Raw genomic sequence first — 26,431 nt, 5'->3', positions numbered from 1 at the left:
TGCTCTGCCCTGGGGAGACCACACCTGGAATATTGTGTCCAGTTGTGGCCCCTCAGTTCCAGCAGGACAGGGAACTGCTGCAGAGAGTCCAGCGCAGCCACCAAGATGCTGCAGGGAGTGGAGCATCTCCTGTGGGAGGAAAGGCTGAGGGAGCTGGGGCTCTGGAGCTGGACAAGAGGAGACTGAGGGGGGACTCATTCATGGGGATCAAGATGGAAAGGGGGAGTGTCAGGAGAATGGAGCCAGGCTCTTCTCGGTGACAACCAGTGACAGGACAAGGGGCAATGGGTACAAACTGGAACACAAAAGGTTCCACTTAAATATGAGAAGAAACTCCTTCCAGTGAAGGTGCCAGAGCCTGGCCCAGGCTGCCCAGGGAGGTTGTGGAGTCTCCTTCTCTGCAGACATTCCAACCCGCCTGGACACCTTCCTGTGTAACCTCATCTGGGTGTTCCTGCTCCATGCGGGGATTGCACTGGATGAGCTTTCCAGGGCCCTTCCCATCCCTGACATTCTGGGATTCTGTGGACCGACCTGTGTGATCTGCTCTGGTGACCCTGCGTGAGCAGCTGGGTTGGACTGGATGATCTACAGAGGTCCCTTCAACCAGCCTGTGACCCTGTGATTCTGTAAACCCCATTGTCAGAACATCCTTACCTGGCTCTCAAAAATGAACGCTACAAAGAATTACTCCACACTATCAATGAGAAATCTCCATTTATATAATTTCATTCAATTTTTTCTGTACGTCAGTCTTGAAACGTAGATGATAACATGAGATACCAGGTTCTGTTTGAGCACATCGTTGAGCGATCTCACTTTTATTTCAAGACACAGATGAAAAGCAACAGGAACATCAGTGGAGTCTTAGGATTGTGCAGTTTACAGGCTGGGCTTTGCCTGTGTATTTTAAGAATTCAGTCTGGCTACAACGTGTGAATTCGGTTAAATAACGCTTGCTTACACTTTAACTGTTCTGAATTGAATCCCTTAGAGCTGCTAGACAATATTACAAATATCTGCACAGCTGCCTGGCTGAAATTGTGCAAGGAGCATGATGTAAGTGTACATCAGTTCAATGCCAAAATAACGGCAGCTTTCCAAAGTAATGAAGTTGTGTTTCCTTAATATGAAGTAATAAATATTTCCATTCCCAAGTATTAGATTCCCACCCTAGTTGTCATCTCAGTGGCATTGAGCGCGGAAAAAACAGTGGAGTTTGCTAGGAAAAGGCTACATGGTAAAGGCCAAAGAACAAATTAATTGCTTGTACTCTTCTCTGCTTATTGCATTTGTAGCCCATCTAATTGTGCTGACAGAAATATGCAGAAATAACTTACTAAAATGAGCCAATGAACCGAAACACTGGCTCAATCTGACACTCGGGTTCATTTGCAAAGCTCGTTTCCAAATACAGAGGTTACCAAGTTGCAGTTTTATTTCTGTTTTTATTTTGTGGTTGTTTTTTTTTTTTTTGTTATTTTGGTGTCAGTGTCTTTTTCTCTCCCAAACAGCTGAGGCAGAACAGAATTTGACACTTTACTTTTCTCAACCCCCCCAGAAGCTTACGCTATTATCCTCTTTCCCCCTTTTTTAATACATTTTGATCTTTTCTCACCAAAATTAATATCACGTGTTTTAATTTGTCTGGGTCGAGCCCAGCAGCTTGTCCTCTCTAAGCTGAGGATTTAAACTAAGTGCTTTCAAAGAACTAAAACCTGCCGGGCTGGGCTGAGTCCGGATCCACGTATCTGCTGTTTGTATCAGATTTGTAGGGCATGAGGAGAATTCACAGAATCCCAGAATGTCAGGGGTTGAAGGGCCCTGGAAAGCCATGGAGCAGGAACACCCAGATGAGGTTACACAGGAAGGTGTCCAGGCGGGTTGGAATGTCTGCAGAGAAGGAGACTCCACAACCCCCTGGGCAGCCTGGGCCAGGCTATGGCACCTTCACTGGGAAGAAGTTTCTTCTCATATTTAAGTGGAACCTCCTGTGTTCCAGTTTGTACCCATTGCCCCTTGTCCTATCATTGGTTGTCACCCAGAAGAGCCTGGGTCCATCCTCCTGACATTCCCCCTTTCCATATTGATCCCCAGGAATGAGTCCCCCCTCAGTCTCCTCTTGTCCAGCTCCAGAGCCCCAGCTCCCTCAGCCTTTCCTCCCACGGGAGATGCTCCACTCCCTTCAGCATCTTGGTGGCTGCGCTGGACTCTCTCCAGCAGTTCCCTGTCCTGCTGGAACTGAGGGGCCACAACTGGACACAAGATTCCAGGTGTGGTCTCCCCAGGGCAGAGCAGAGGGGCAGGAGAACCTCTCTGACCTACTGACCACCCCCTTCTAACCCACCCCAGGTACCATTGGCTTCCTGGCCACAAGGGCCCAGTGCTGGCTCAGCCCACACCACCCGCTATTGCCAGCTGGTCTCCCATTCAAGTACTGACCGGGCCCAACCCTGCTTAGCTTCCGAGATCAGATGAGATCGGGTGTTCTCAGGGTGCTATAGCTATGTATATCACATGTATGTATATATGTATGTTCCCCAAGTATATCCTGATAATATCTGAACTAAACCCTTTTTCCGTGGTCATCCTGCTGTCCCCAGGACGCCCAGGTCCCTTTCCCCTATGCTGCTCCAGGTGGGTTTGAATGTCTCAGAGAAGGAGACTCCACACCCGCTCTGGGCAACCTGGGCCAGGCTCTGGCACCTCCCAGCAAAGAAGTTTCTCCTCATGTTCAGATGGAGCCTCCTGTGTTTCAGCCTTTGCCAGCACCTACTGGCTAATTAATCCAGACTAAAATCTGTACCTCGGCTTTCGTGAGCTGTTCCCGCAGCTTCTCCACCTCCTCGCGCAGCTCCCGGATGATGCGCGCGTTGGGGTCCTCGTTCACCACGGCGTGGTTGACGATGTTCTTGGCCCGGTCGGCGTACCTCAGTGTGGACAGGGTCTCGTCGTAGTTGTCCGCCGCCGGGCTCACTGTGGCCACCATGGCCGTCTTGCTGTTGCCACCAAGGCTGTCCTGGAAAGTTATAAAATTAAAACGTGCGGTTTCTCTCATTTTACCCAGTGTTGTGTATTGATAAGCATCATTGCTGAAAACATTGTGAAGAAACTAGTTCAGCTACTCACAGGAGGTGACACATTCAGTGTGGGGTGAACTGTGAATTACATATCAATGACAAGCTAACAAATCACAGCCCAGGCCGGCTGGTGATACCGGAGGTGGGGGGACGAGCCAGAGGGCACAGAGCCCCATCTTCTGATATGCCCAGCGTGGCACACAAAGTGGGAAGGGAAAAGGCTGAGACCCTTCAACCTCTCATCATACAAGTCCCGTCATCCACACTGCAGAGCCGTAAGAGACCGGATCCCTCACCCTTTTCTTTCTTCCTTTCTCTCTGCTCTTCCCTTCTCTCTTTTTTCAATATCCCTATTTCTTTGTCTCTCCTTCTGCGATATATTACTCTCTTTCTCTCTCTTATACCTTAGTTTTCCTTCCCTCTCTACCACTCTCTTTCTTTCCCATTGGAACATACAAGGGTAACATCATCTTAAGCTCTGCTGTTGGGTTCTGGTTAAATTTCATATTATAACTACTAACGGTTGCCAATACATCACTCATAGTAGGACTTTTGCTGTTAATGTATTGATAAGTTCGGTGATATCATAAAATACTTTCACCAAGTCACTAATCACTGTAATTAGTATTTCCACCACGTGCTTTTAGTAAACTCACAATTGAATTGGATCCCGGGGGTGATTGTCTGTCATTCACTTCACATAATGGCGCAGAATTAACAGAGTCAACTCACACTTGGTCTCATCTGTTGATCAGGGCGATATTCACCTCAAAGGACTGCTACACTCTAGTCGTGGCTGGTTTAAAGGCAACTAGTTTAAACCTAGCTCAAATAGACTTGCTGTGGCAGCCACCCCAGGGACTGGTCAGCACAGCTAAAATCCATCTTTCTCCATACAAACTTTGGCTTATTTTTTGCAAATGTAGAGAGGAAATCACCCTTGTTCAGTTTCTGTGTTGCATCATTTTTCGACTCATCTGTTGTTATTCTGACTTCTCAGAGTGTATATCAGGGCCTTCTAAAAACAATACTCAGAGGAAGACTGAATAGCAAAAAACCCACTAATGGAAACCACACAGAAGCATTTGATCGTCTCTATCCCGATTATTTTGTTGGACCGTGAAGAAATGCGTTTGTGTGTCGCATTTGGAGGGAACTCGTCCTCATCCCATGTGTTGGGACGGGACACCCAGTCAATGGATGTCGGCAGAGAATAATAACCTGGGGTTAGGAGGACATGGCGGCGACTAAGAAACACTTAGGTCAGAGCTCCTCCAGTCAAAATTAACATTTTAAGCTGTGTAAATCAAGGAAAGTTGTTATCTTCAATATACACACACGTATATATATATATTAAGCACATTTAAGAAATGTCATCCTTAGCTTTCAAAATCAATTCTAGTATAAATAGGAATAAAAACAGTCCCTTTTCTATGTTTTATAATGCCTAGTAAGGGCTTCTAAGGTTTGATCCTATGTGTTCTGCTCAGTTTTATAAACCAGCAATACAAGCGCTTCAGCATTAGGCTTCTCAGACACGACCGATGGAGCTCAGGAAAGATCATGATGAATTCAGAATATCTTATTTTAAAGACAAGAAGTGAAAAGTCTCCAATGAGTCATGAATTTAAATTACTTAGAGGTTTCCTCATAAGAAATGTAGTTGATTTTATCTGTATAGACATTTTGGAATGGGGCCCTTCCCTTCTCCCCGCTTCCCAGCTCACACACCTAAATGGGGTTATGTAAGAAATTACCCTTTTGGAATGCGGTTGATAGACAAGTTGGGCTTGTTTGTTTTATTTGGGTTTTTTACCCAATTTCCAAGCTGAACGTGCTTTTAACTTCCACCTTCAATAACCCATGAAATCTAAGCCAGGCTTTGCCATTAGAACCATCTGCCCATATTAGCTGCTTGTCCAACTGCTTCAATTGCAAAGCCCACGTGCAGCTTTCCCTGGCAATCATGAGAACGCCCCTTCAACTATTTCCTTCAGACCCTTTTATTTTTGCTGCGTGATGCCTAAGACAGACGAGCGCTGATCACACAGACCCACATTGCATTGTCTGATGTCCCTGGTCACACGACAGGGCTGGTAGATCTTGGGGGAGAGAATATAATTTCATTTATATGGTGTTGAGGATACACAGCACAGTCAGCACTCGCGTGTGAGTTATTTATAAAGAAGTCAACTGAAAAGAAACAGCCTTCTGATGGATACCAGTGTGGTTTTGTTGTTTTTTTTCTCATCTGAGAAACATCCAATGCTGATTCCAATAAATACAGGGTTTGGGAGGATCCACCCTGGAACACACAAATGTTTTTCCAAAGCAGCTACCGAAAACTTTAAAATGACTAAACAAGAACACGTGGCTCATGCAATGGGATTGCTGGCTCTGCAGAAGCCAGGACTTTCCTTCAGTCTGTGAATCGTTTTCAAAAATTAGGAATAATAGAATGGTTTGGGAGGGAAGGGACCATTAAAGACCATCTAGTCTAATCCCTGCCATGAGCAGGGACATCTTCAGCAGCTCAGGTTGCTCAGAGCCCCGTCCAGCCTGGCCTGGGATGTCTCCAGGGATGGTTCAGCCACCACCTCTCTGGCCAACCTGGGCCAGGCTCTCACCACCCTCAGGGGCCAAAATTTCTTCCTCATGTCTGGCCTGAATCTCCCTCCTTTAGTTTAAAACCATCACCCCTTGTTCTATCGCAACAGGCCTTGCTCAAAAGTCTCTCCCCATCTTTCTTCTGGGCCCCTTCTAAGTCTGAAAGGCTGCACTAAGGTCTCCCCCATGTCTCTGCAGAGACATCCTTTTGGCACAGAATCGCCTCGTAAAGAACACGCCGTATTGTTTGCCTGAGTTTGTAGTATATATTGTCTCTGAAGTGGTTCTTCCACAGTCAAACAGCTTCATGGCTGCACCATTACTCTTGATATTCAGGAAATATTGGATCAGAAAGTTGCATGTGGAGAAAGTGACTCCAGAATGGAAATGTCCCCGTGTTCTTGTGTGACCAGCCGCCCCTTGGCTTGTTCTTCTGAACCGTTCCCTTCTCTGCTGTTGGGACTACGGTGGGTCCGTGGATTCCCTGACGGAGGCCACGGGAACACAGATCAGCCTTGGAGATATTAAGCTAATGAGATATTAAGGAATAAAGGAGTATCCGGAGATACTGAGGTGAACTTGTGAGACAGAAGGGAGTAGAAGATTGACATTGATGGCACCAAATCAGCCAATGAGATGTTACTGCTGTGACTTGTAACCAATAGTGAAGAGACACGGGAATCGGTAAAACTGCATAAAAATGCACCTGTGGCAATAAATGGCATCTACTACTTTCATCCTGGAAGAACTTGGTCTGTGTCGTTTGTCCATCTCAACCACATTTGTCCATCTCCATTTGCCCTTCATGACATGCTGGACTGGTGAACATGTCATGAAATGAGCGTTTTCGGAATCTTTATCTAGAAATCGCAATCAGATGCAGCTTGTCAGGGTGCCAACTGGGTATTCTGCATCCCAACCATCACACTTTGCACCTTGGGAACCTCCTTCACCACACTAATTAGCTCCAAACCAGAATTAATTCATTATTTGAACTGCAACTCTGCTGTACAGGCTGAGAACACCATTCCAGCCGTACACTGTAATTCACAAAAGACCCATTATAAACTGGGCAAAATTCCTCGTGTATTGTAACTATTTAAGCCCAATGCCAAACTAACCGATAAAGTTTTACGTATAAAACCGTCGTGCTGATTTCAGTGGTTTCTTTAACAGTTGACAAATAGTGAGCCAGCCTCTCATTAGCAAAGACAGCGTCTGCAAATTACCCTGGAAAAGCTGCGCCCGTATGTGACCGACACGGAGTGCAAATAAATCACTTCTGTTATTCCTAAGACTAAACCAGAGCAGTCTCGCATCAAATTACTGTGAAAACCACTTAAAATGCAGAGAGCAGACACCGTATTTTTAACAGCAGCCATCACTAGAACACACAAGGCTTCCGAATAAAATGGGAATTCAAGATGTTTGTGCTCATACAATTCGATAAAACCAAGAAGTTAAAGCACTAAAGCTATTCCACACAACCTGGCATCACTGCTCAAGCCTCCTCTTGCAATAGTATTTTTCACCTGGTGCTTTTGTCTGAAGATGCTCAAAAAAATTAAGTATAAAGTGTTAGATCTTGAGGTCTCCTGGACTCTATTGGTTCCTCAGATTAGTGGATAGATACTATATGATAGATATGCCCCGTGTTAGAACAGGTTTACTCCGCTGCAGCATCATAATTACTAGTTGAAAGCTAGAAAGACAGCTCACCATCTCACAGCTCCTACAAATGAATCCTTTAAATCTACAAATTCGTTTGGAAACAGCATAACGATGGAATTCATTAGGGAAGTTCCCACCCCGCTCGCTCGGGCCGCATCAGAAACCCTGGTGCACAAACCACGCCAGCAAAGCGAAGGAAACCGAACGCTGGGTTTGTTCCCATCCGTTTAATTAAAGTGTAAATATGTAGAGGCAAAAATATATTTAAGCACTAAGAAAGTCTTTGGGCAAGGAACACCGAGGATTGATTTTACTGCAGAAAAGTACAACGCTATTTCTGTGATACCATTCTGATTTTTACGTAGCCCTCATGACGGTGCTTCTTGATGTCCAGTGTCTGTAATGTTTGCACATACAAATAATTTCCCAGCAGTCATGTGTCCTGGTTTTGTTAAAACCAAGTTTCTCTTTCAGTGGATTTGTCTGTCAGCTAAAGCTTTCAGATTAGCTGCATTTTCCTGGAGAACCAGATCCATGTTCTGGTGAACACAGCATTGGAATGCGAGGTCATTGATAAGCATGGATGCACATCTCGCCAGAGGGGCAACGAGAAACAGGGGACCAAAAACTGACCAACAGAGTATAACATCCCATTCACGTGATAATTCATAAAAAAGTGGGAGATCACGAGGATCTCGTCCCTTTTCCTCATGGCGACATTAGGAGAGGACCTTGCGAGTCGTCCCTGCAAACTGAGGCCAGTGACAGACTGAATCCAGTTCTATTGGCTGCAGAGTCCAGTCCAGGACTTCGGGTGCCAGAGCAGTTGCCGGGACTTTCAAGATTGGTTTTCTATATTTTGTATTATTTTCTCTATTCTCATTAGTAGCATTAGTAAAGCATTTTTAATTTTCCCAACTCTTTTCTCTCTGTCCTTCTTTCCCTCCCCATCACCTGTCCTGAGTGGGAAGGGGGGCAAGGGGATTAACAATACATCTGCCATGGTTTATTGTCACCCCGCAATCCAAACCTTGACATCATGCTATTAATAAAAGCTTAATTACAAGACAGCGCTAAGAAAACGAGCACTTGTGGTGTGTCAGGGAATTACCTGAGTAGAGATTTGATTTCACTTCAGCATTGAACTTTGTTTTCAAATCCCTGTAACTCTTTCTTTCCATGTGTGCAGTTAAATCATAGGGATGTCAAATTCAAACATCACTAAGAATGGGTGGGGAAGAGGTTACAAAAAATGAACCGCAACATATGACGCCTCATTCAATAATCCCCCAAAATCCGAGTCAACCAAGACCACTCAGACTGTACCGGGCAAGATAAAGAAATCCAGATGACCAATATTCCTAATATCAAACTCGCACTGCCAAGACTTTTTGCCATCAAGCTACCGAGCTTTACAGCTTTACAGTATTTGGAAGTGGGAAGAACAAGACCAACAAAAGCCTTTGAATTTGACACACGTAAAACTGGTATTTGGCAATTTGGTTTTTAATTTAGACTTGACTTCCATCCAAGTGCCATCGTGATATAGCGAATAATACCAAATAGTGTCTTACGCAACACAGATTTAACTACTTATTTCACAAAGTCTTCTGAGCTGTTCCTCAGCCTGTAAGTGGGATAATTCTCTGCTGACAAAAGTATATTAACAAATAAATTAGACAATCAGGAAAAGGCAACAGCCTTAATCCAACTTTTCAAAGCCAACCATGCCAGTATGTAAAATTCAGCTGCATGTGGCAAGAGCCCAAATTAAACCAGAGGCGAGGTTTAGTGTGAAGCTGTGTGTAAACTGACCCATAAGAAATAATGTCTTATTTCTTAATTTATTTTTTTAGAAGTTCCTTATTCTTTAGGCCATTACAGCTCAGCAGAAGACAGGGAACATATTCAGTCTGTAGACATACTAATGGCTTACATCCAGCTAATTTATAAAGACAATTATTATTAACATCAAACCCAGAAAATGAGGCAAAAGAACAGTGTTTTATTTCACTGAATGGGACTCTTCATCCTTTTTCCTCTCTTTTATTTCTCTTTAAAAAAATATGATAAGAATACTTACTTTAAGTAACCAAGTGAGCACGGAATCCCGATAAGGAACAAATTTGTTCTTGTTCTTGCCAGCAGCCTGATCTGCCAGGGCAGAAATAACCAGCCCGAGAGTTGTGAGGGATCTGCAGAGAAAACACAAGCAGTCATTAACAAGTATAAATATCCATAAGCCAAATAAATATTTCAACAGTCACTCTCTCTCCAAAAACGAGTTCAGGGGAAGAAGTTCCCAGAATGGTTTTGATCGTTCTCCTCTCACAGAAGCTCTGCTCCTTGTTTTCAGGCTCTTTTCAGCCTTCAGTGTGTCTTCACAACGCAATTATGTGGTTATTGGAAGAACCCAAGTACAGAATGAAAAACGCTGATTGTTTTAAGAAGGCAGAGATATCATTCAAACATTGTATGTCAGAAAGAGAAGTAGAGAGAAGAAGAAGAAAAAGAGGGAAGAGAAGGGGGAAGAAAAAGGGGGAAGAAAAAGGGGGAAGAAAAAGGGGGAAGAAAAACGGGGAAGGGAAGGGGGAAGGGAAGGGGGAAGGGAAGGGGGAAGGGAAGGGGGAAGGGAAGGGGGAAGGGAAGGGGGAAGGGAAGGGGGAAGGAAAGAGGGAAGGGAAGAGGGAAGGGAAGAGGGAAGGGAAGGGGGAAGGGAAGGGGGAAGGGAAGGGAAGAAGAGAGAGGAGAGAGGAGAGAGGAGAGAGGAGAGAGGAGAGAGGAGAAGAGAGAGAGGAGAGAGGAGAGAGGAGAGAGGAGAGAGGAGAGAGGAGAGAAAGAAGAAGAGAAGAGAAGAGGAGAGGAGAGGAGAGGAGAGGAGAGGAGAGGAGAGGAGAGGAGAGGAAGAGGAAGAGGAAGAGGAAGAGGAAGAGGAAGAGGAAAAAGGAGAAGAAAAAGGAGAAGAAAAAGGAGAAGAAAAAGGAGAAGAAAAAGGAGAAGAAAAAGGAGAAGAAAAAGGAGAAGAAAAAGGAGAAGAAAAAGGAGAAGAGAACTGGCTACAACAGCTTACTACATTGACTTCATCCTATTTCACAAATACGCTGTACATAGCAGTCAGGCTAAAAAAAAGGAATATAAATAATCACAGAGACTCACTTGTTAATGTTGCTTCCTTCTTTCAGCCTGTCTCCCGCAGCCCCGGTTTTAGTCGCCCTTTCGCTCCCTGCTAAGTCCACCAGGCTCAGCTTGCCCACCTTCTCACCCGACGTCTGCACAAGGAACCAGAGATTAGTTAAAATCAGTTCACTCCAATTAAGTTCCATAGTTCACTGTATTTTCAAACAAGCATCAAGCTTCATTGCTCGGTGTAGACTGTACGGCTCCAGCACCTTCGAACGCCATCGGACTTGAGTGGTTTTGTTTGTTAACATAGTAGCTGCTGCTTCAGAAACAACAGGAGGATTTGGAGTGAAATCAGGTATATTAATGTCTTCAAGACATCTCTGAAATCTCCAGAGGAGAAAAACACGGGGTGCATCAGTGAAATGTTAAACCAAGCAAAATGCAGACATAGGACAGGCCAAGCAAAGCCATGGGAGCTACAATCCCATCCTGAAGAGAGTCTCCTAAAAACCTCCAATTTTACACCAAGTTTCTTCTCTGATTTTGAGAGAATGATGTGACACGAAGCAGGTTATAATATACAGAAATTACTACAATTGTTCAGTCTCCTACATCCTTAACGGCCTCCTAGAAAGCAACCCAAGCTATGTGACTATTTAAACCTGTAACGCAGATTTTGTTCCAAACCCTTTTATCTCATTTGACCCAAAATGACATTTTGAAATGCTCGATGAATTCTTATTTTAGTTTATCACCATTTCCTGTGAGGGATGAAATGATATTAACATAAATGTATTTCACACACCCTCCAAGGAATATTTACATATAAGGAAATGCAAAGAAAAATACCTGCCCATTTAAATGTCTTAGATATTTAATATAGATACACAAAAATATTAATGTTGCACAATGCAAATGTTTTTAAATTAGTAGGTCTTTCCGTTTATAAAGTTGATAATTCTTATACATATTCACATAAAATAACCCTTGAAGATTACCAGATATATAATCAGGTGTTCTATTTTCCATCCATGCCTTATATCTTTAGTTTCTGCTACAAGTCTGTATGACACACGTTGCTTAAGAAACACGGTTTCTTTAGTCCAGGCTTAACAAACATCTACACACTGTTGCTTAAGAAGAACGGTTTCTTTAGTCCAGGCTTAACATCTACACACAGTTGCTTAAGAAGAACGGTTTCTTTAGTCCAAGCTTAACATTTGGACCTTGTTTTACTCACCCCCGACTGCACATCATAGAGCGTGTGTGTGAGGATGATGTTGAAGACGGCGTGGGACCGGCTGCTCTCCTCGTTCATGTTGGTGGCGGCCACCGTGCGCGATTTATTGCCCTCCGACATCAACGACTCGATGTCCTAGACAGAATTTTCATGAGTGAATCTGCATTAACACCCTTTTCAATCATCTACCCAAACAACCTCATTTTGGTAAAACACAGTGAGTATTTTCCTGCTAAGTTGCCCACTGTTTATCCGTAAAATATCATGATGTCCCCTTTACAGACTAGAAACAACACAATGTTTGACATGCGTATTCATCCATCCCCTCTACCTACAAATATAAATTATCGGCAAAAACAATGCACTGCACACAGCAGTACTCAAAAGCAAAGAAAAACATGAGGAAACAGCAATTCCTGTTTGAACAACGCAACATTTTAGCCTCAGTTGCCAAACACACGTTGTTGAAATCTGTAATATGGACGTAAAGTGAGTTTGTATTTTGGGTAAATGAGATTTGTCGGCAACGGCCAACGGTGAGACACTGGAATTTTGTCTCTGCTAAATCCCGGTCCTGTCGTTAATCACAGAACATTTTCTCATCCATACAGTATAAACTCAGCTTAAGCTTGGGAGGAAAGCCGCCTCATTAAATAGCCAAATTTATTTCAGAATTATTAAATAGTACAGGATGAAGATAAGTTTCTGCTCTTATTTCTCCCTGGTGATTACAATACAACAAATCCCACAGGTTCTTGCTCTAAAATCAACGTTACTGCCACGGCAATTAGGAGTGGATGAATTTTGTTGCCCTGCTTAAGTGCCAATACCCTCGTGTTTATGATATCAAATGGATAAAACCGCTCCTTACCTTGTAGCTAGCAACAGCCAGTTTGGATAGGCCGTCTACGTAGGGACCATAAACACTGTGTTCTCTAACTTTTAATGACTGACGGCTTCTGGTTGGGAGAAAAAAGTCATTTATAAGCACACGACTTACTTAAGGCAGCAGTAAGATTAAGACAATTCCCCACCAACATATCTCAAACGTGATGGTGTCACAAATCACAGAATCCCAGAATGTCAGGGATGGGAAGGGCCCTGGAAAGCTCATCCAGTGCAATCCCCCCATGGAGCAGGAACACCCAGATGAGGTTACACAGGAAGGTGTCCAGGCGGGTTGGAATGTCTGCACAGAAGGAGACTCCACAACCTCCCTGGGCAGCCTGGGCCAGGCTCTGCCACCCTCACCCCCAAAAAGTTTCTTCTCAGATTTAAGTGGAACCTCCTGTGTTCCAGTTTGAACCCACTGCCCCTTGTCCTACTGTTGGTTGTCACCAAGAAGAGCCTGGCTCCATCCTCCTGACACTCACCTTTTAGATATCTGTAAACATTAGTAAGGTCACCCCTCAGTGTCCTCTTGTCCAGCTCCAGAGTCCCAGCTCCCTCAGCCTTTCCTCCCACGGGAGATGCTCCACTCCCTTCAGCATCTTGGGGGCTGCGCTGGACTCTCTCCAGCAGTTCCCTGTCCTGCTGGAACTGAGGGGCCACAACTGGACACAAGATTCCAGGTGTGGTCTCCCCAGGGCAGAGCAGAGGGGCAGGAGAACCTCTCTGACCTACTGACCACTCCCTTCTAACCCACCCCAGGTACCATTGGCTTCCTGGCCACAAGGGCCCAGTGCTGGCTCATGGTCACCCTGCTGTCCCCAGGGCCCCCAGGTCCCTTTCCCCTACACTGCTCTCCAACAGGTCATTCCCCAACTTACACTGCAACCTGGGGTTGTTCCTGCCCAGATTCAAGCCTCTACACTTGCCCTTGTTCTATTTCATTAAATTTTCCCCGCCCAGCTCTCCAGCCTGTCCAGGTCTCTGATGGCAGCACAGCTTCCAGTGTCACCACTCCTCCCAGCTTGGTGTCACCAGCAAACTTGCTGACAGTCACTCTATTCCCTCGTCCAAATCATTGATGAATATATTGAATAATATCGGCCCCAGCACTGACCCTTGAACACTCCACTAGATCCAGGCCTCAACTGGACTCTGCCCCATTGACCACGACTCTCTGGCTTCTTCCCTTCAGCCAGTTCACAGTCACCTCACTACCCGATCGTCCAGACCGCACTCCCTCAGTTCAGCTGTGAGGATGCTGTGGGAGACTGTGTCAAATGCCTCACTCAGGTCAAGGTAGATCACATCCACCGCCCTGCCATCATCCATCCACCTCGTTATGTCCTCATAAAAGTCAAAGCAACAAAGCACAGAGCAAGGACTACAATGCGAATGAAAAAGCTTTAAGTCTACATGCAAAATGCCGACGCAGACGTTTCTGTAGCTCCGTAAGTTACAATTAGGGTGAGTTTACCCCAAGCTTTTAGTCTTATCGCTTCCTTTGATTTAAAACGAAAGGACGCTGAGATTAGGAAGAAGCGAAAGCCACCCAACCCAAATTCCATAGATGGGTCCATGAAGGGAAGTTGGTTATGGAAAGGAAGAGCGTACGATATCATTTTGCTGACATAAAACTCACCCTTTTGGGTCAAGAAGATCTCGGACTTTCTCGTTGTAGATCTCCATGTAGGACACTTCCACTTTGAAGCTCTGCTCTTCGTTCTCCTCTTTCTGGGCCCTCTCGAAGAGCCCGCTGCACAGTCTGGGGATTAAGCCAGGCTGGTCGGCAGTTCCCATCATCGTGTAGGATTTTCCAGACCCTGCAGAGCGAATTTACCATTAGTGGAAGGGGAACAAAGTTTCCGTGCAGACCGTGAGAGAAGAGGGAAAAAGAAATAGCATTTCAGTGAAAGATATTTGTGTGGTTTTCTACCTTTGAGTAACCAAAATGCCATTTAGCTACATGCTATTAATCAAAAGGAAAGCAAGAAATTCAGTTCAATGGGCCAGAACGTATTTTTCAGGTATATACAGCCTGACCGTATCTCACTAACACTTGTGCCACAATGAGAAAAACCAAGCACACTAATTTTTGCACATTAAGTTTAAATTATACCTAGGAGTGGGAATAACTCCAGAATGAGTGTCTTACCCGCAAATACAGGCTCATTCAGAAAATTAACAGATCACCTTAATTAGAATATTGTTTAAAATACAATCTCTCAAAGAAGAATTTCATTTTACTACAGAAAGCAAAACATTTTTTCCTCTTTAAATGTAAGTACTCATTACTGATTTTGTGCAGAATTTTAGCTGTAAATATGAAAATCCTAGAAGGGTCATCTCATTAACCACGCAAAACCAAAATAATAAAAAATACCGTTACTTAACAGAGATCTTTGCTAGAGAACTGTTGGCTATTGAGTGCACCCAATAACACCGAGCTGTATTTCACAACTAATAAGTTGTTTGGTTCGAAACAGTATGTTTTTAATATTTATTTTTTTATTATTAATTAATCAAATAATTACATTGAAAATTATGATTAAAGGTTATTCTAACTACAGACGTGGAAAATCTGAGTGACACGTTCACAGAATCACACAGAATCCCAGAATGTCAGGGGTTGGAAGGGACCTGGAAAGCTCATCCAGTGCAATCCCCCCATGGAGCAGGAACACCCAGATGAGGTTACACAGGAAGGTGTCCAGGGGGTTGGAATGTCTGCACAGAAGGAGACTCCACAACCTCCCTGGGCAGCCTGGGCCAGGCTCTGCCACCCTCACTGGGAACAAGGTTCCTCTCAAATTTAAGTGGAACCTCCTGTGTTCCAGTTTGCACCCATTGCCCCTTGTCCTGTCACTGGTTGTCACCAAGAGGAGCCTGGCTCCATCCTCCTGACACTCCCCCTTTCCATATTGATCCCCATGAATGAGTCACCCCTCAGTCTCCTCTTGTCCAGCTCCAGAGCCCCAGCTCCCTCAGCCTTTCCTCCCACGGGAGATGCTCCACTCCCTTCAGCATCTTGGTGGCTGCGCTGGACTCTCTCCAGCAGTTCCCTGTCCTGCTGGAACTGAGGGGCCACAACTGGACACAAGATTCCAGGTGTGGTCTCACCAGGGCAGAGTAGAGGGGAAGGACCTCAGGGGCAATCGCGACCCAACGATTCCAATCTAAGGTGTGAGAAATACGGGCAGCCGGCAGCGACAGCCAAAATCCTATTTGTCCTCCTGAGAAAAACAGCTCTTATCTACATTTCAAGGCATTTCTCCTGGAACAATATCACAACAGCCATGGAAAGAATCTCCAGTTAGAACTGGACTAACCTGTTTGCCCGTAGGCGAAGATGCAAGCATTATAGCCCTCAAAGGCATTCTGAAGAATATTCTCCCCAAGGCACTTGAAAACAACATCTTGACCTAAGAAATAAAACATGACAAGAAAGCCAGAGATTATTTTTTGCCTTGATTTGGATTCTTCAGTAATTATGTACAAGCAGTTCATGTTTTCCCGCTGTTGTTGGGTAAATATCCAGCATTTGCTCTGTCTACAAGACACGCTCCAGATTTATGCGACTGTAGAAATCTGAAGCCACGGTGACCCCACACGTACCCGCATCCACTCACAACAACATGCGACCCGTGTTTGTACTCAAAAACCCTTATCAGCAGAAAATCGGCTGCCAACGGCGGAATTTAATCCACCAGTGAACGATGCCACCTTAAAATATGCTCAACTTGTGCATTTTAACCACTGTCAGTTGATTTTAATCACTAGGTGATTTCAAAGTCAATATGTAAGATAGTAAATAATACTATAAGAGATGCATTAATAAAATACAGGGTGTATCGCTTGTTTTGTTACTGAACTATGGTCCAACTTATGGTTGGACTCAATGATCCTTAGTGTCTCTTCCAAGCAAAATGATTCCGTAATTCTAACTAAATCCATAGGAACAGCTTTTTGGCTCCTTTAGCAAATGGAAGAAGAAATACTTAATATGTTTAGGTATTATCTATTTAAACAAACCCTCGATTTTCAGAATTTACAAGGAAAGGGACTAAAGTCTGACCAAAATACAGCAGAGCTTTATGGACTGAAAAGTCAAATACGTCCATGTTCCTGAAAAGTTTTCTTTTCTCTCCCCGATGGGAACCCGGATCTTTACACCCAAGTCCACTTAGAATTCAATGCATGCAAAACTACCCATCCAAATTACTAATAGAATACACTTCCAACGTATAACAGACCATAAGAGAAGTGACATAGGCACCTCCATTCGTTTGAGAAACAAAACATTTACCGTCCCATGTAATTTATATGGCTGCAAGTGTCACGTTTTCCTCAGTTCTTTGATAAGTTACTATTCATCACTTATTCGTTAGAGATATTAAGATCGAGAAGCAAAAGCATCTTTAATTTTTCTTGTGATTTTTTTTTTAACAAGCTGTCACGGAGGCCCCCCGAGGTTAGTTTAAGGGACAACAGGGCCCAAACCAACTTTTATTAAACCGGTGAGAAACAAGGTTTTAGCACTCCAAAAGTGACTTGAATACAGGTTCGGATATCAGTTGAGGAAAATTATTAAGGGCAGCAACAGGAGTTCCACAGTGTGCATGCACACGGCTTCACCAAAAACAATGCCGGAGACGCCCCTGAGTCCGGGAAGAGTCCACACTTGCCTGAACACGGTGTGGGATTATTTTAAAGAGATACACGTACTCGTAGCAAGTACAGAAAGTGTACACTCGCGATTCTGCGAGGGTAAATTTATAATATACTCGCAATCCTGCGAGGAGAAATACACATGCAAATGTGCACAGAATATTACACGTGCTTATGTGGAAGCACAGGAGGAAAATATACTCACGATTATGCAAGGAAATAATTTATACATGTGCTCGTATTAAGCACGGGAAGTAGGCGTGCAAATGTGCACGGAAAATATAAATACACGTGCAAATGTGCACGGAAAGTAGATACACTGGCAATCCTGCGAGGGTTAATTTTACTCACACACGTAGCGGCAGGGCAAGCGGAGTCTCTGTCCCGAGGGGGACAGTGGCTCCTGGTGGCAGCGGCTCCGCTCGTAACTCCAAGAGAATCGCACGCAAGGGGCACATCTCGATGTGAGTCCTGTTTTTTATAGGCTGATCAGATCTGACTGTGGGCATTCCAGAAGCTTCTCTGCACCCCCACCCTGGCTGTGGGTGCTCCTGAAGCTTCCAAACATCCCCCACACTGGCCGTGGGCGCCCAGCGGCTCCTGGCACCTCGGCGCTCCCTTCTTAACAGCCCTGGCCAGGGGGCTCTGGGGCCAAACAAAAGAAGCTGTTGGCCTCAAGCAGCAGAGCTACGCCTTCCATATCGAAGGAAGAGAGGGGGAGAGAGGGAGGTTTGCATTCTGCCACACAAGCTGAACTGATTTCCTATTTTAAAAGATAACAAGTATGAAAGGAACAGAACACAAGAGCGCTAAGTGCAAATAGATTCCATATTTTACCACAACTATTTGCCAAAACGTGTCACATTACATAGGAAATTCTTAGTGAAATACATTACCTGTTCTCAGAGCAGATGAATTCACGTACCCCTATAGTAAATCAGGCTTTTTTAATAGTCCATTATTAAGCTCTAACATCATGCCAACCTCCCATCAGCACTGAAAAGCATGAAATTACCTGCGCCTCAAATGCTGAAAAGAAATGGATTTGATGGATGATGATGCTCTTGAAACATTTTAAATAAAGACATAAATCTGAGTAACCCATCACGGTGATGGATTTCTCCATTTCCTACACCTTTTGGCTTTATCATCTTCCAAGAAGTGAAGCAGGAATGGTTAAAATTCTCCTTTTGCCAACAAGCGGGTGAAGAGTGGAAGGCGCTCCATGCATCATGGTCTGTGCCCTTTGGCAAATATCAGCCTTTAATTAGATCATTAGATCACTCATTAGACCACTCGGAGACGATGAGCACAAAGCCACGGTCAACATTACCTGCGTATTTTTCTTTGACGGACTCATCCATAGACCAAAAGCAGTGATCGTAGGCGAATACCTGCGGGAAAACAAATGGACACCTCGTCAAATTTCTTGCCAAACCAAACACCTTATCCACATTTTGACAATCTTCCTATAGGGAAACTTGTTAATTGATTTTATTTCTTCCCTTGATTAATTTTGATCGATTTTATTGATTTTATTTCTTCCTTTCCACACAAGAGGAGTATGTATTTATTAATAATCATACATCAAATAGCATATATATGACAGCAGTCGTCACCCAAGTCTAATACTAGTAAAGAATAACGTCATGCAAATTAGTTTGATTAGTTTGATTCCATTCTTCCGGAATATTTCATATTATGGGCTAACGTGTTTGCATGTTCCACTTCAGTGAAGTCACGAATCGTCCTCAACTATTTAAACTAAAATATCGAGCAAAATGATACAAGAGTCGAAAATCCATCCTGCCAACACATCCAAGCTCCCTACATTTATGAAAATGCCTGATATAGCAAAATCCTTGCAATTTAAGGAACTTATGTTCAAAAATACATTGTTGTTTGTTTTTTTTTTCCTATACTACATTAATGTCGCAGCATCGAGAGATAAAAGTGGTTATTTTACGTCCTCTAATTGAGGAAATGAGGGTTTGTTCATTCAAAATTAAGGCTTTTGGGGTTGTTTGAATTTATTATACAATTAAATATATTATTGTAAGATCCCACACCTTTAGAGCATTTAATAAAACACCAATAAAGCCGAACCCTGATACGCAGTGGAAGAGACAAGCGTCTTCATCGCAAATACAGAGTCGCGGGATCACAAGCCGTAATAAAACGATGAGTTTGCTTTAACACAGATGCCAGAAAACGCGTTGAAACGCCCACAAAATCCCACAAATCTGGTCCCTTCCAGAGCTGGGGTGCAAAATGCTTTTGATAGTTGGATAAGCCAAGACTAAGTGAGACGATGATTTTAACGCATTGATTTCAGGTGCGATAAAAGCCCTTACCTTTGGTTGTGTCCGACTGTTCTCCAAAGCGTCGCGGGCAGAAAGGATTTGGTACATGGTCAGGAAAAAAAGAGACAAAAGAGAAACAAAGACTGTTAGTTGAAGCGATTTTAGCTTAATTACTCCATCATTAATAGTTCACAATTGGAACAGCGCATTTAAAAAGTTCATTTCTCTCCTCGGATCTTGCTTACGGATCCCAAGTCATTTTATAAATCAACGCTTGTCTCTTTGCGGGAGGGAGATTTGAGACGCTGCTCTGAATCAGCTGATTTTAAATTCAAGACCACTGATCTTCCTCGTGTTGTCCCCACCTCTTCCTCATCCTCTCACATTGTTTTTCCTCCGACACCTCTTACTCTCTCTAGTTTCGAAACGACAAAATGTCCAAAACTGCTTGAAAAGGAACTTGAGGAGAGTTATTCAAGAAGAAGTTTCCAAGTCCGACCCTTATACTTGCCCAACTCGGTCTTGGGACATTTGTTTCCCTAAAAGAATGAGCAGAGAACAGCAAGTCACAGAATCACAGGATCACAGAATCCAGAATGTCAGAGATTGGAAGGGCCCTGGAAAGCTCATCCAGTGCAATCCCCCCATGGAGCAGGAACACCCAGATGAGGTTACACAGGAAGGTGTCCAGGCGGGTTGGAATGTCTGCAGAGAAGGAGACTCCACAACCTCCCTGGGCAGCCTGGGCCAGGCTCTGCCACCCTCGCTGTGAAAAAGTTTCTTCTCAAATTTAAGTGGAACCTCCTGTGTTCCAGTTTGCACTCATTACCCCTTCTCCTATCACTGGCTGTCACCCAGAAAAGGACCATGGCTCCATCCTCCTGACACTCCCCCTTTCCATCTTGATCCCCAGGAATGAGTCACCCCTCAGTCTCCTCTTGTCCAGCTCCAGAGCCCCAGCTCCCTCAGCCTTTCCTCCCACGGGAGATGCTCCACTCCCTTCAGCATCTTGGGGGCTGCGCTGGACTCTCTCCAGCAGTTCCCTGTCCTGCTGGAACTGAGGGGCCACAACTGGACACAAGATTCCAGGTGTGGTCTCCCCAGGGCAGAGCAGAGGGGCAGGAGAACCTCTCTGACCTACTGACCACCCCCTTCTAACCCACCCCAGGTACCATTGGCTTCCTGGCCACAAGGGCCCAGTGCTGGCTCATGGTCACCCTGCTGTCCACCAGGACCCCTTTAATCTGTTACGGGCATAATTTATGAGTTTGCTTGGGGGTTTGGGGGATTATGATTATTTTATTTTTTTAAAACAGCAAGTACAAAACTACTGGAGTGACCTTTAAAATAGCAGCACAGCTTCAGGCAGTGCCCGACAGGAGGTTACGCAGCCGAAAATGGGAGAAATATATATCGAAACTGGGAGAAATGCAGCAAACACACAACAACGAGGAACAAATATTCACCTGGATCCCTCAAACGAGATTAGGAAGCTCTGGACATCAGTAATAAGTCAAGCTTTGTGATGAGCATCACCCCTTTCTTTTGAGCGGAGCAGAAAGACATGGAGCCACGTAAGGTCACTCTGAGCTCTTGCCGCTCGTATGGGTTGAAAAGCAAGTTAAAAATAGTAACTTTTCGACGTCGTGCCTCAAAAATAATTATTTATTATGCAAGTCCATCATGTCTCTTTACTCAGGCTTGGATCTAATATGTGTTATCTGTTTGACACAACAGGAGCGGCGGCGACTCGGATAGGAGGTGGCGTGACCTGCCACGCAGGGTGGCTATTTCATTCCTACAGGGAAATCGACAAGTTTAACACCCAAAATGTGACTTGGGTCTTAATTCAGCAAGCGGTTATGCTCATGTTCCCCCAGCCCAGTTCCAAGGCAGGATTATATTAAAATGCAGGTTATCTTTCCAGCCCTCAATATAGGACAGATTATTGAGTGTCTGGATTAAAGGCCAAATAAAGATATCATCTCAGAAGTCCTATCGTAATTTTAACATGATGGATTAAACTTAATTATGTAAATCATCAAGCTTAGTCCAGCCTAGAGGTCTTAAATTATACATCTTGCTTTCTAAAGTGCTGCACAAACACATAAGCTATATCAGAAGCCTGAAGTCTAAGAAACCCGACATACAGCACTCAGGATACCTGGTGTGCATGAGGAAGAGTGTGAGCAGCAGGTCAGGGAGGTTGTTCCTCCCCCTCTGCTCTGCCCTGGGGAGGCCCCATCTGCAGTTGTGGGTCCAGTGCTGGGCTCCCCAGGTGAAGAAGGACAAGGAATTACTGGAGAGAGTCCAGGGAGGGACACAAAGATGCTGAGGGGTCTGGAGCATCTTTGTGATGAGGAGACTGAGAGAGCTGGAGCTGTTGAGCTGGAGAAGAAAAGCTGAGAGGGTTGTGATCAATGGGATCAATATCTCCTGGGTGGGTGTCAGAGGATGGACCAGACTCTGTTCAGTGGTGCCCAACGCCAGGGTGAGGGGCAACGGGCACAGACTGAAACACAGGAGGCTCCATGTGAACATGAGCAGAAACTTGTTTGCTGGGAGGTGCCAGAGCCTGGCCCAGGCTGCCCAGAGCGGGTGTGGAGTCTCCTGCTCTGAGACATTCAAACCCGCCTGGACCCACCTGTGTGATCTGCTCTGTGACCCTGCGTGAGCAGCTGGGGTGGACTGGGGGATCTCCAGAGGTCCCTGCAACCACAACCAGCCTGGATTCTGTGATACGCAGCTCTAAAGCAGAAACGATCACGTACATTTGTGTCACCTCCAAACCGCTCCCATCGAACCCACGTCCCAACCAGCCTGTGCAAGTGGAACAAGCAACGGCAAAACGATGGTTGCAGGACCAGGAAAAAGGAGGACGAGCGAAACGACGGCTGCAGCAGAAAAAGCCAGTATGGGAAGGCAAAACTCATCTCCCAGCTACGACAGGATGTCACCAAGATGTTTGCAGCTACGTATTTTCACTTGAATCCATTCTGACAACACTCTCCTTCACCAACTCCCCCTTTTATCTTTTCTCAACTCAATGTCAAACAGAAGCAGGAGGAATCTAGTGCATCTAGGGTACCTACAATTAAAATAAAAAGGAGAAAGCGAATATTCTAAAACAACCGTTGGCATTTAATACCATTTCATTTGTTGTAGCCAAGTGACTATATATGCAGCCCTGAATAACCATTTCTTTTTAAGCTAGCTCTTACACGGTTTAAGCTTCTTGATCATGACACATTTGCTTTGCTATAGAAACACTTGTGGTTTCACAGATTGCAATTTAAAAAGAAAGCAGCTCCCAGTTACAACCATCAGCGTATGCTCAACACCATTGTTGCCTCTTTTTCATGTGTGTTTTGTTGTTTGTTTTTTAAATAATAGAATCTTCACTAATTAAATTATTAAACCAAGTGTAGCAGGTTCCAACGTAATTAGTTCTATTTTACGCCCTTCAGCTCAATGTAAACTCTAAAAACACAACCAGAAAAACACACCAGAAAAACTAAAGAGCAGGACGGTGTCGGCATCCCCAGTGATGCTCTGCGAGGCCACGGATTTTGCTTCCAACTGAGTTACTTTGCCTCAAATCAACTTGTATTCACACGCATTTTATTAAAAGTAAAGTTGGCATCATGTGTCAGAGTAACTCACCCTTCAGATGCAGGAACAGCTCTGCTTGGGAGAGATTTTATACATTTTAAAGTTTGCACGGATATGGTCCAAACCAGTATTTCTGATGGTTTAGTTTGAGGTGACCCGTTCATACCCTGCATTTGCAGACTTTGTAGCGTAGAATCATGGAATAGTGTGCCTTGAAGGTTGAAGCGACATTGGAAACTCACCCAGCGCCAGCCCTTGGTATCAGGTCAAAGGGAAGAAACTGCAGCGTAGCATCTAAAGGACAAATATCCGACCATCCCCTACACTGCTCTCCAACAGGTCATTCCCCAACTTACACTGGAACCTGGGGCTGTTCCTGCCCAGATTCAAGACTCTACACTTGCCCTTGTTCTATTTCATTAAATTTTCCCTGCCCAACTCTCCAGCCTGTCCAGGTCTCTGATGGCAGCACAGCTTCCAGTGTCACCACTCCTCCCAGCTTGGTGTCACCAGCAAACTTGCTGACACTCACTCTAGTCCTCATCCAAGTCATTGATGAATATATTGAATAATATCGGCCCCAGCACTGACCCTTGAACACTGCACTAGATCCAGGCCTCAACTGGACTCTGCCCCATTGACCACGACTCTCTGGCTTCTTCCCTTCAGCCAGTTCACAGTCCACCTCACTACCCGATCGTCCAGACGACACTTCCTCAGTTTAGCTGTGAGGACCTGGACCCTTCCAACCCCTGACATTCTGGGATTCTGTGATCCCCAGAGGTCTCTTCCAACCATTCTGTGATTTTATTAATAATTCATTGCAGTTAAAAGCAGCACAAAACCAACTCTCCATTCTGACACAACCGCATCCTATTTCAGCAATGGAACCAAGCAACTAACGCTATACTGGACAGAATCACTTGTCCCCATAGATCTTCCTTTCCCTGGTTAATTATGCCCCAAATGGCCCCCGTAGGAAAAAATCTTGAACTATCATGCTCAGTTTCGTCTGTGGTTTCTGTCCAGTGTTGTCCCTTCACTCCTTCAAACACGGTGGGTAAGGATGCTCGGGGAACACCCTGAAAAAAACAGTATCCCACTCGCCCAACCTTAGCGCTGAGCTTTACTAAGCTAGCGTTTGCAGAGCAATGCGTTAAAGGGCAACAGCTTTCGGGTTTTTTCAGGAAAACTCATCCTTCAAACAGGACTTTTGAGTTTGACCCCTTGTCAAGGTTTTGATTGTGGGGTGACGATAAAACCATGGCGGTTTTTGTCCCTCCCCTTCCCACTAAGGACACGCGATCGGGAGGGAAAGAAGGACAGAGAGTTTGAGAAATTAAAAATGTTTTACTAATGCTACTAATAAAAAATATACAAAACCAGTCTGGGAAGTCCCAGCAACTGCTCTGGCACCCGAAGTCCTGGACTGGACTCTGCAGCCAATGGAACTGGATTCAGTCTGTCACTGGCCTCAGTTCGCAGGGACGACTCAACTCGCAAGGTCCTCTCCTAATGTCGCCATGAGGAAAAGGGATGAGATCCTCGTGATCTCCCAGTTTTCTATGAATTATCACGTGAATGGGATGTTATACTCTGTTGGTCAGTTTTTGGTCACCTGTTTGTCGTTGCCCCTCTGGCGAGTTGTGCATCCATCCTTATCAATGACCTCGCATTCCATTACTGTGTTCACCAGAACATGGATCTGGTTCTCCAGGAAAATGCAGCTAATCTGAAAGCTTTAGCTGACAGGCACATTCACTAAAAGAGAAACTTGGTTTTAACATAACCAGGATACCCCAAGTTATCTCTCAGTAAATACTGGGTGTAAATGGAGCGGCTCATGCTGCCTCATCACTCGATACTCACCTATAACAGGAGGTGGGATTTAACAAACTACTTTTATTTTGGAATAACAGGCTTATCATTTCCAAATCCCCACCGGCATAAAGCAAATATACCCTTTGCTGTTCTACAGGAGCTTCCAAGCGTGGAGAAGCTGATAAGGAACTACTCAAGCACCATCACGTCTGGATGCAGACAACGTCGGGCATGCAGATAACAACGTAACCACAAACATATATATATATATATATATATATATATCAGGATATTTGAAGTTTGGGAGTCATTCTATCTCTCTGAAGCAGATCCTTTAACTGGTAGCATCTTTTTTTCCTGTTTGAATAAAGGATTCAGAATGAGGTTTATGAAGAGCCAGCGCTTGGTTAGAAAAGACGCTGGAATATTCAGAGTTTTACTGTTTAAATGGAAGCTGCGGGATTTCTTTCCTGGTACGCAAACCAGCCAATGGTGAAATACATTTAGACTATACATCTAAGTATTTTACTAGCATAGACATATTGATAAGAAATAGCAGAATTCACTGAAAAGCTGTTTCTTTCTGTATATCACACAAATTTTGCTGCTGGGCGCACAATGAGAAGAAACGTCAACTAAATCAAGTTCAGGCTTCTTTATCTTACGATACTTAGAAATCCCTTTTCCCAGAATATTTTAGGAGATCAAGTGCTTATGGCTGTTGGGTTTAACACTTTATAAATATTGTTTCCCCATTTTTACATGTAGACCAAGTGGTATCAAAATGTTGAGTCCAATCCCTGGGTGACTTGCTGCAATATTGGATGATCCTGAGGGTCTCCTCCAACTTAAATGGTTCTATAATTAATACCATTCTTATGAAGTCTTGATTTTACCTCCACAGCGACGCTGGGAGAAAAACCACGTCGCCCTATTGGAGGAAAAGGTTTTGGGTTTGTCTCTTTAAAACAAAAATCCCCGAATGCGGCGAAGAAAATGCGAAAGAGCATCCGCGGTTCAGAGCCGGAACTCGTGCAGCCCAAAGGAACAAAAGTGCCGGCTGTTACTCGGAGAATTCCTCCAGTGCTGCCGGCATTCCAGGAATGGCTGGCGGGTACGCGCTTTCTGCTGACAAAACTGAGCTTTGCCAGCTCGCCCCGAAGAAAAGAAAGGGGGAAATGTATCGAAAATGAAGGGAAAAAAAAAGGAGAGAAGGGGGGGAAACAGGGGGGGAAAAGGGGGAGAAGGAAAAAGGGGAGAAGGAGGAAAGTCAAGGGGAAAGAAAACAAAGGGAAAAGGGGGGAAAAGGGGGGGAAAAGTGGGGAAAAAGTCGGGAAAAGTCGGGGAAAAAGGGGGAAAAGGGGGGGAAAAGGGGGGGAAAAGGGGGGGAAAAGGGGGGGAAAAGGGGAAAAAGGGGG

The 26,431-nt window shown here is 44.6% G+C and overlaps 1 protein-coding gene across 3 annotated transcripts in view; it reads right to left on the bottom strand.

Annotated features, from left to right (window-relative positions):
• KIF13B (kinesin family member 13B) overlaps positions 1-26,431 on the bottom strand; it is a 121,914-nt gene that overhangs the window by 61,180 nt on the left and 34,303 nt on the right. For 2 of the 3 annotated variants that reach the window (XM_082049082.1, XM_082049084.1), the window contains exons 3-11: positions 19,632-19,647; positions 18,611-18,671; positions 15,939-16,031; positions 14,252-14,432; positions 12,593-12,680; positions 11,722-11,856; positions 10,515-10,627; positions 9,442-9,553; positions 2,807-3,019 (exon numbers count right to left, since the gene is read on the bottom strand). In XM_082049082.1, coding sequence (XP_081905208.1) covers positions 2,807-3,019; positions 9,442-9,553; positions 10,515-10,627; positions 11,722-11,856; positions 12,593-12,680; positions 14,252-14,432; positions 15,939-16,031; positions 18,611-18,671; positions 19,632-19,647 — 1,012 coding nt within the window. The remainder of the gene's footprint in view (positions 1-2,806; positions 3,020-9,441; positions 9,554-10,514; positions 10,628-11,721; positions 11,857-12,592; positions 12,681-14,251; positions 14,433-15,938; positions 16,032-18,610; positions 18,672-19,631; positions 19,648-26,431) is intronic. The other variant, XM_082049083.1, reaches the window with a different exon arrangement.

This window comes from Streptopelia decaocto, assembly GCF_964273445.1.
Source record: "Streptopelia decaocto genome assembly, chromosome: 3".
NCBI lineage: Eukaryota > Metazoa > Chordata > Aves > Columbiformes > Columbidae > Streptopelia > Streptopelia decaocto.
This window is presented reverse-complemented; position numbering and strand designations above follow the sequence as displayed.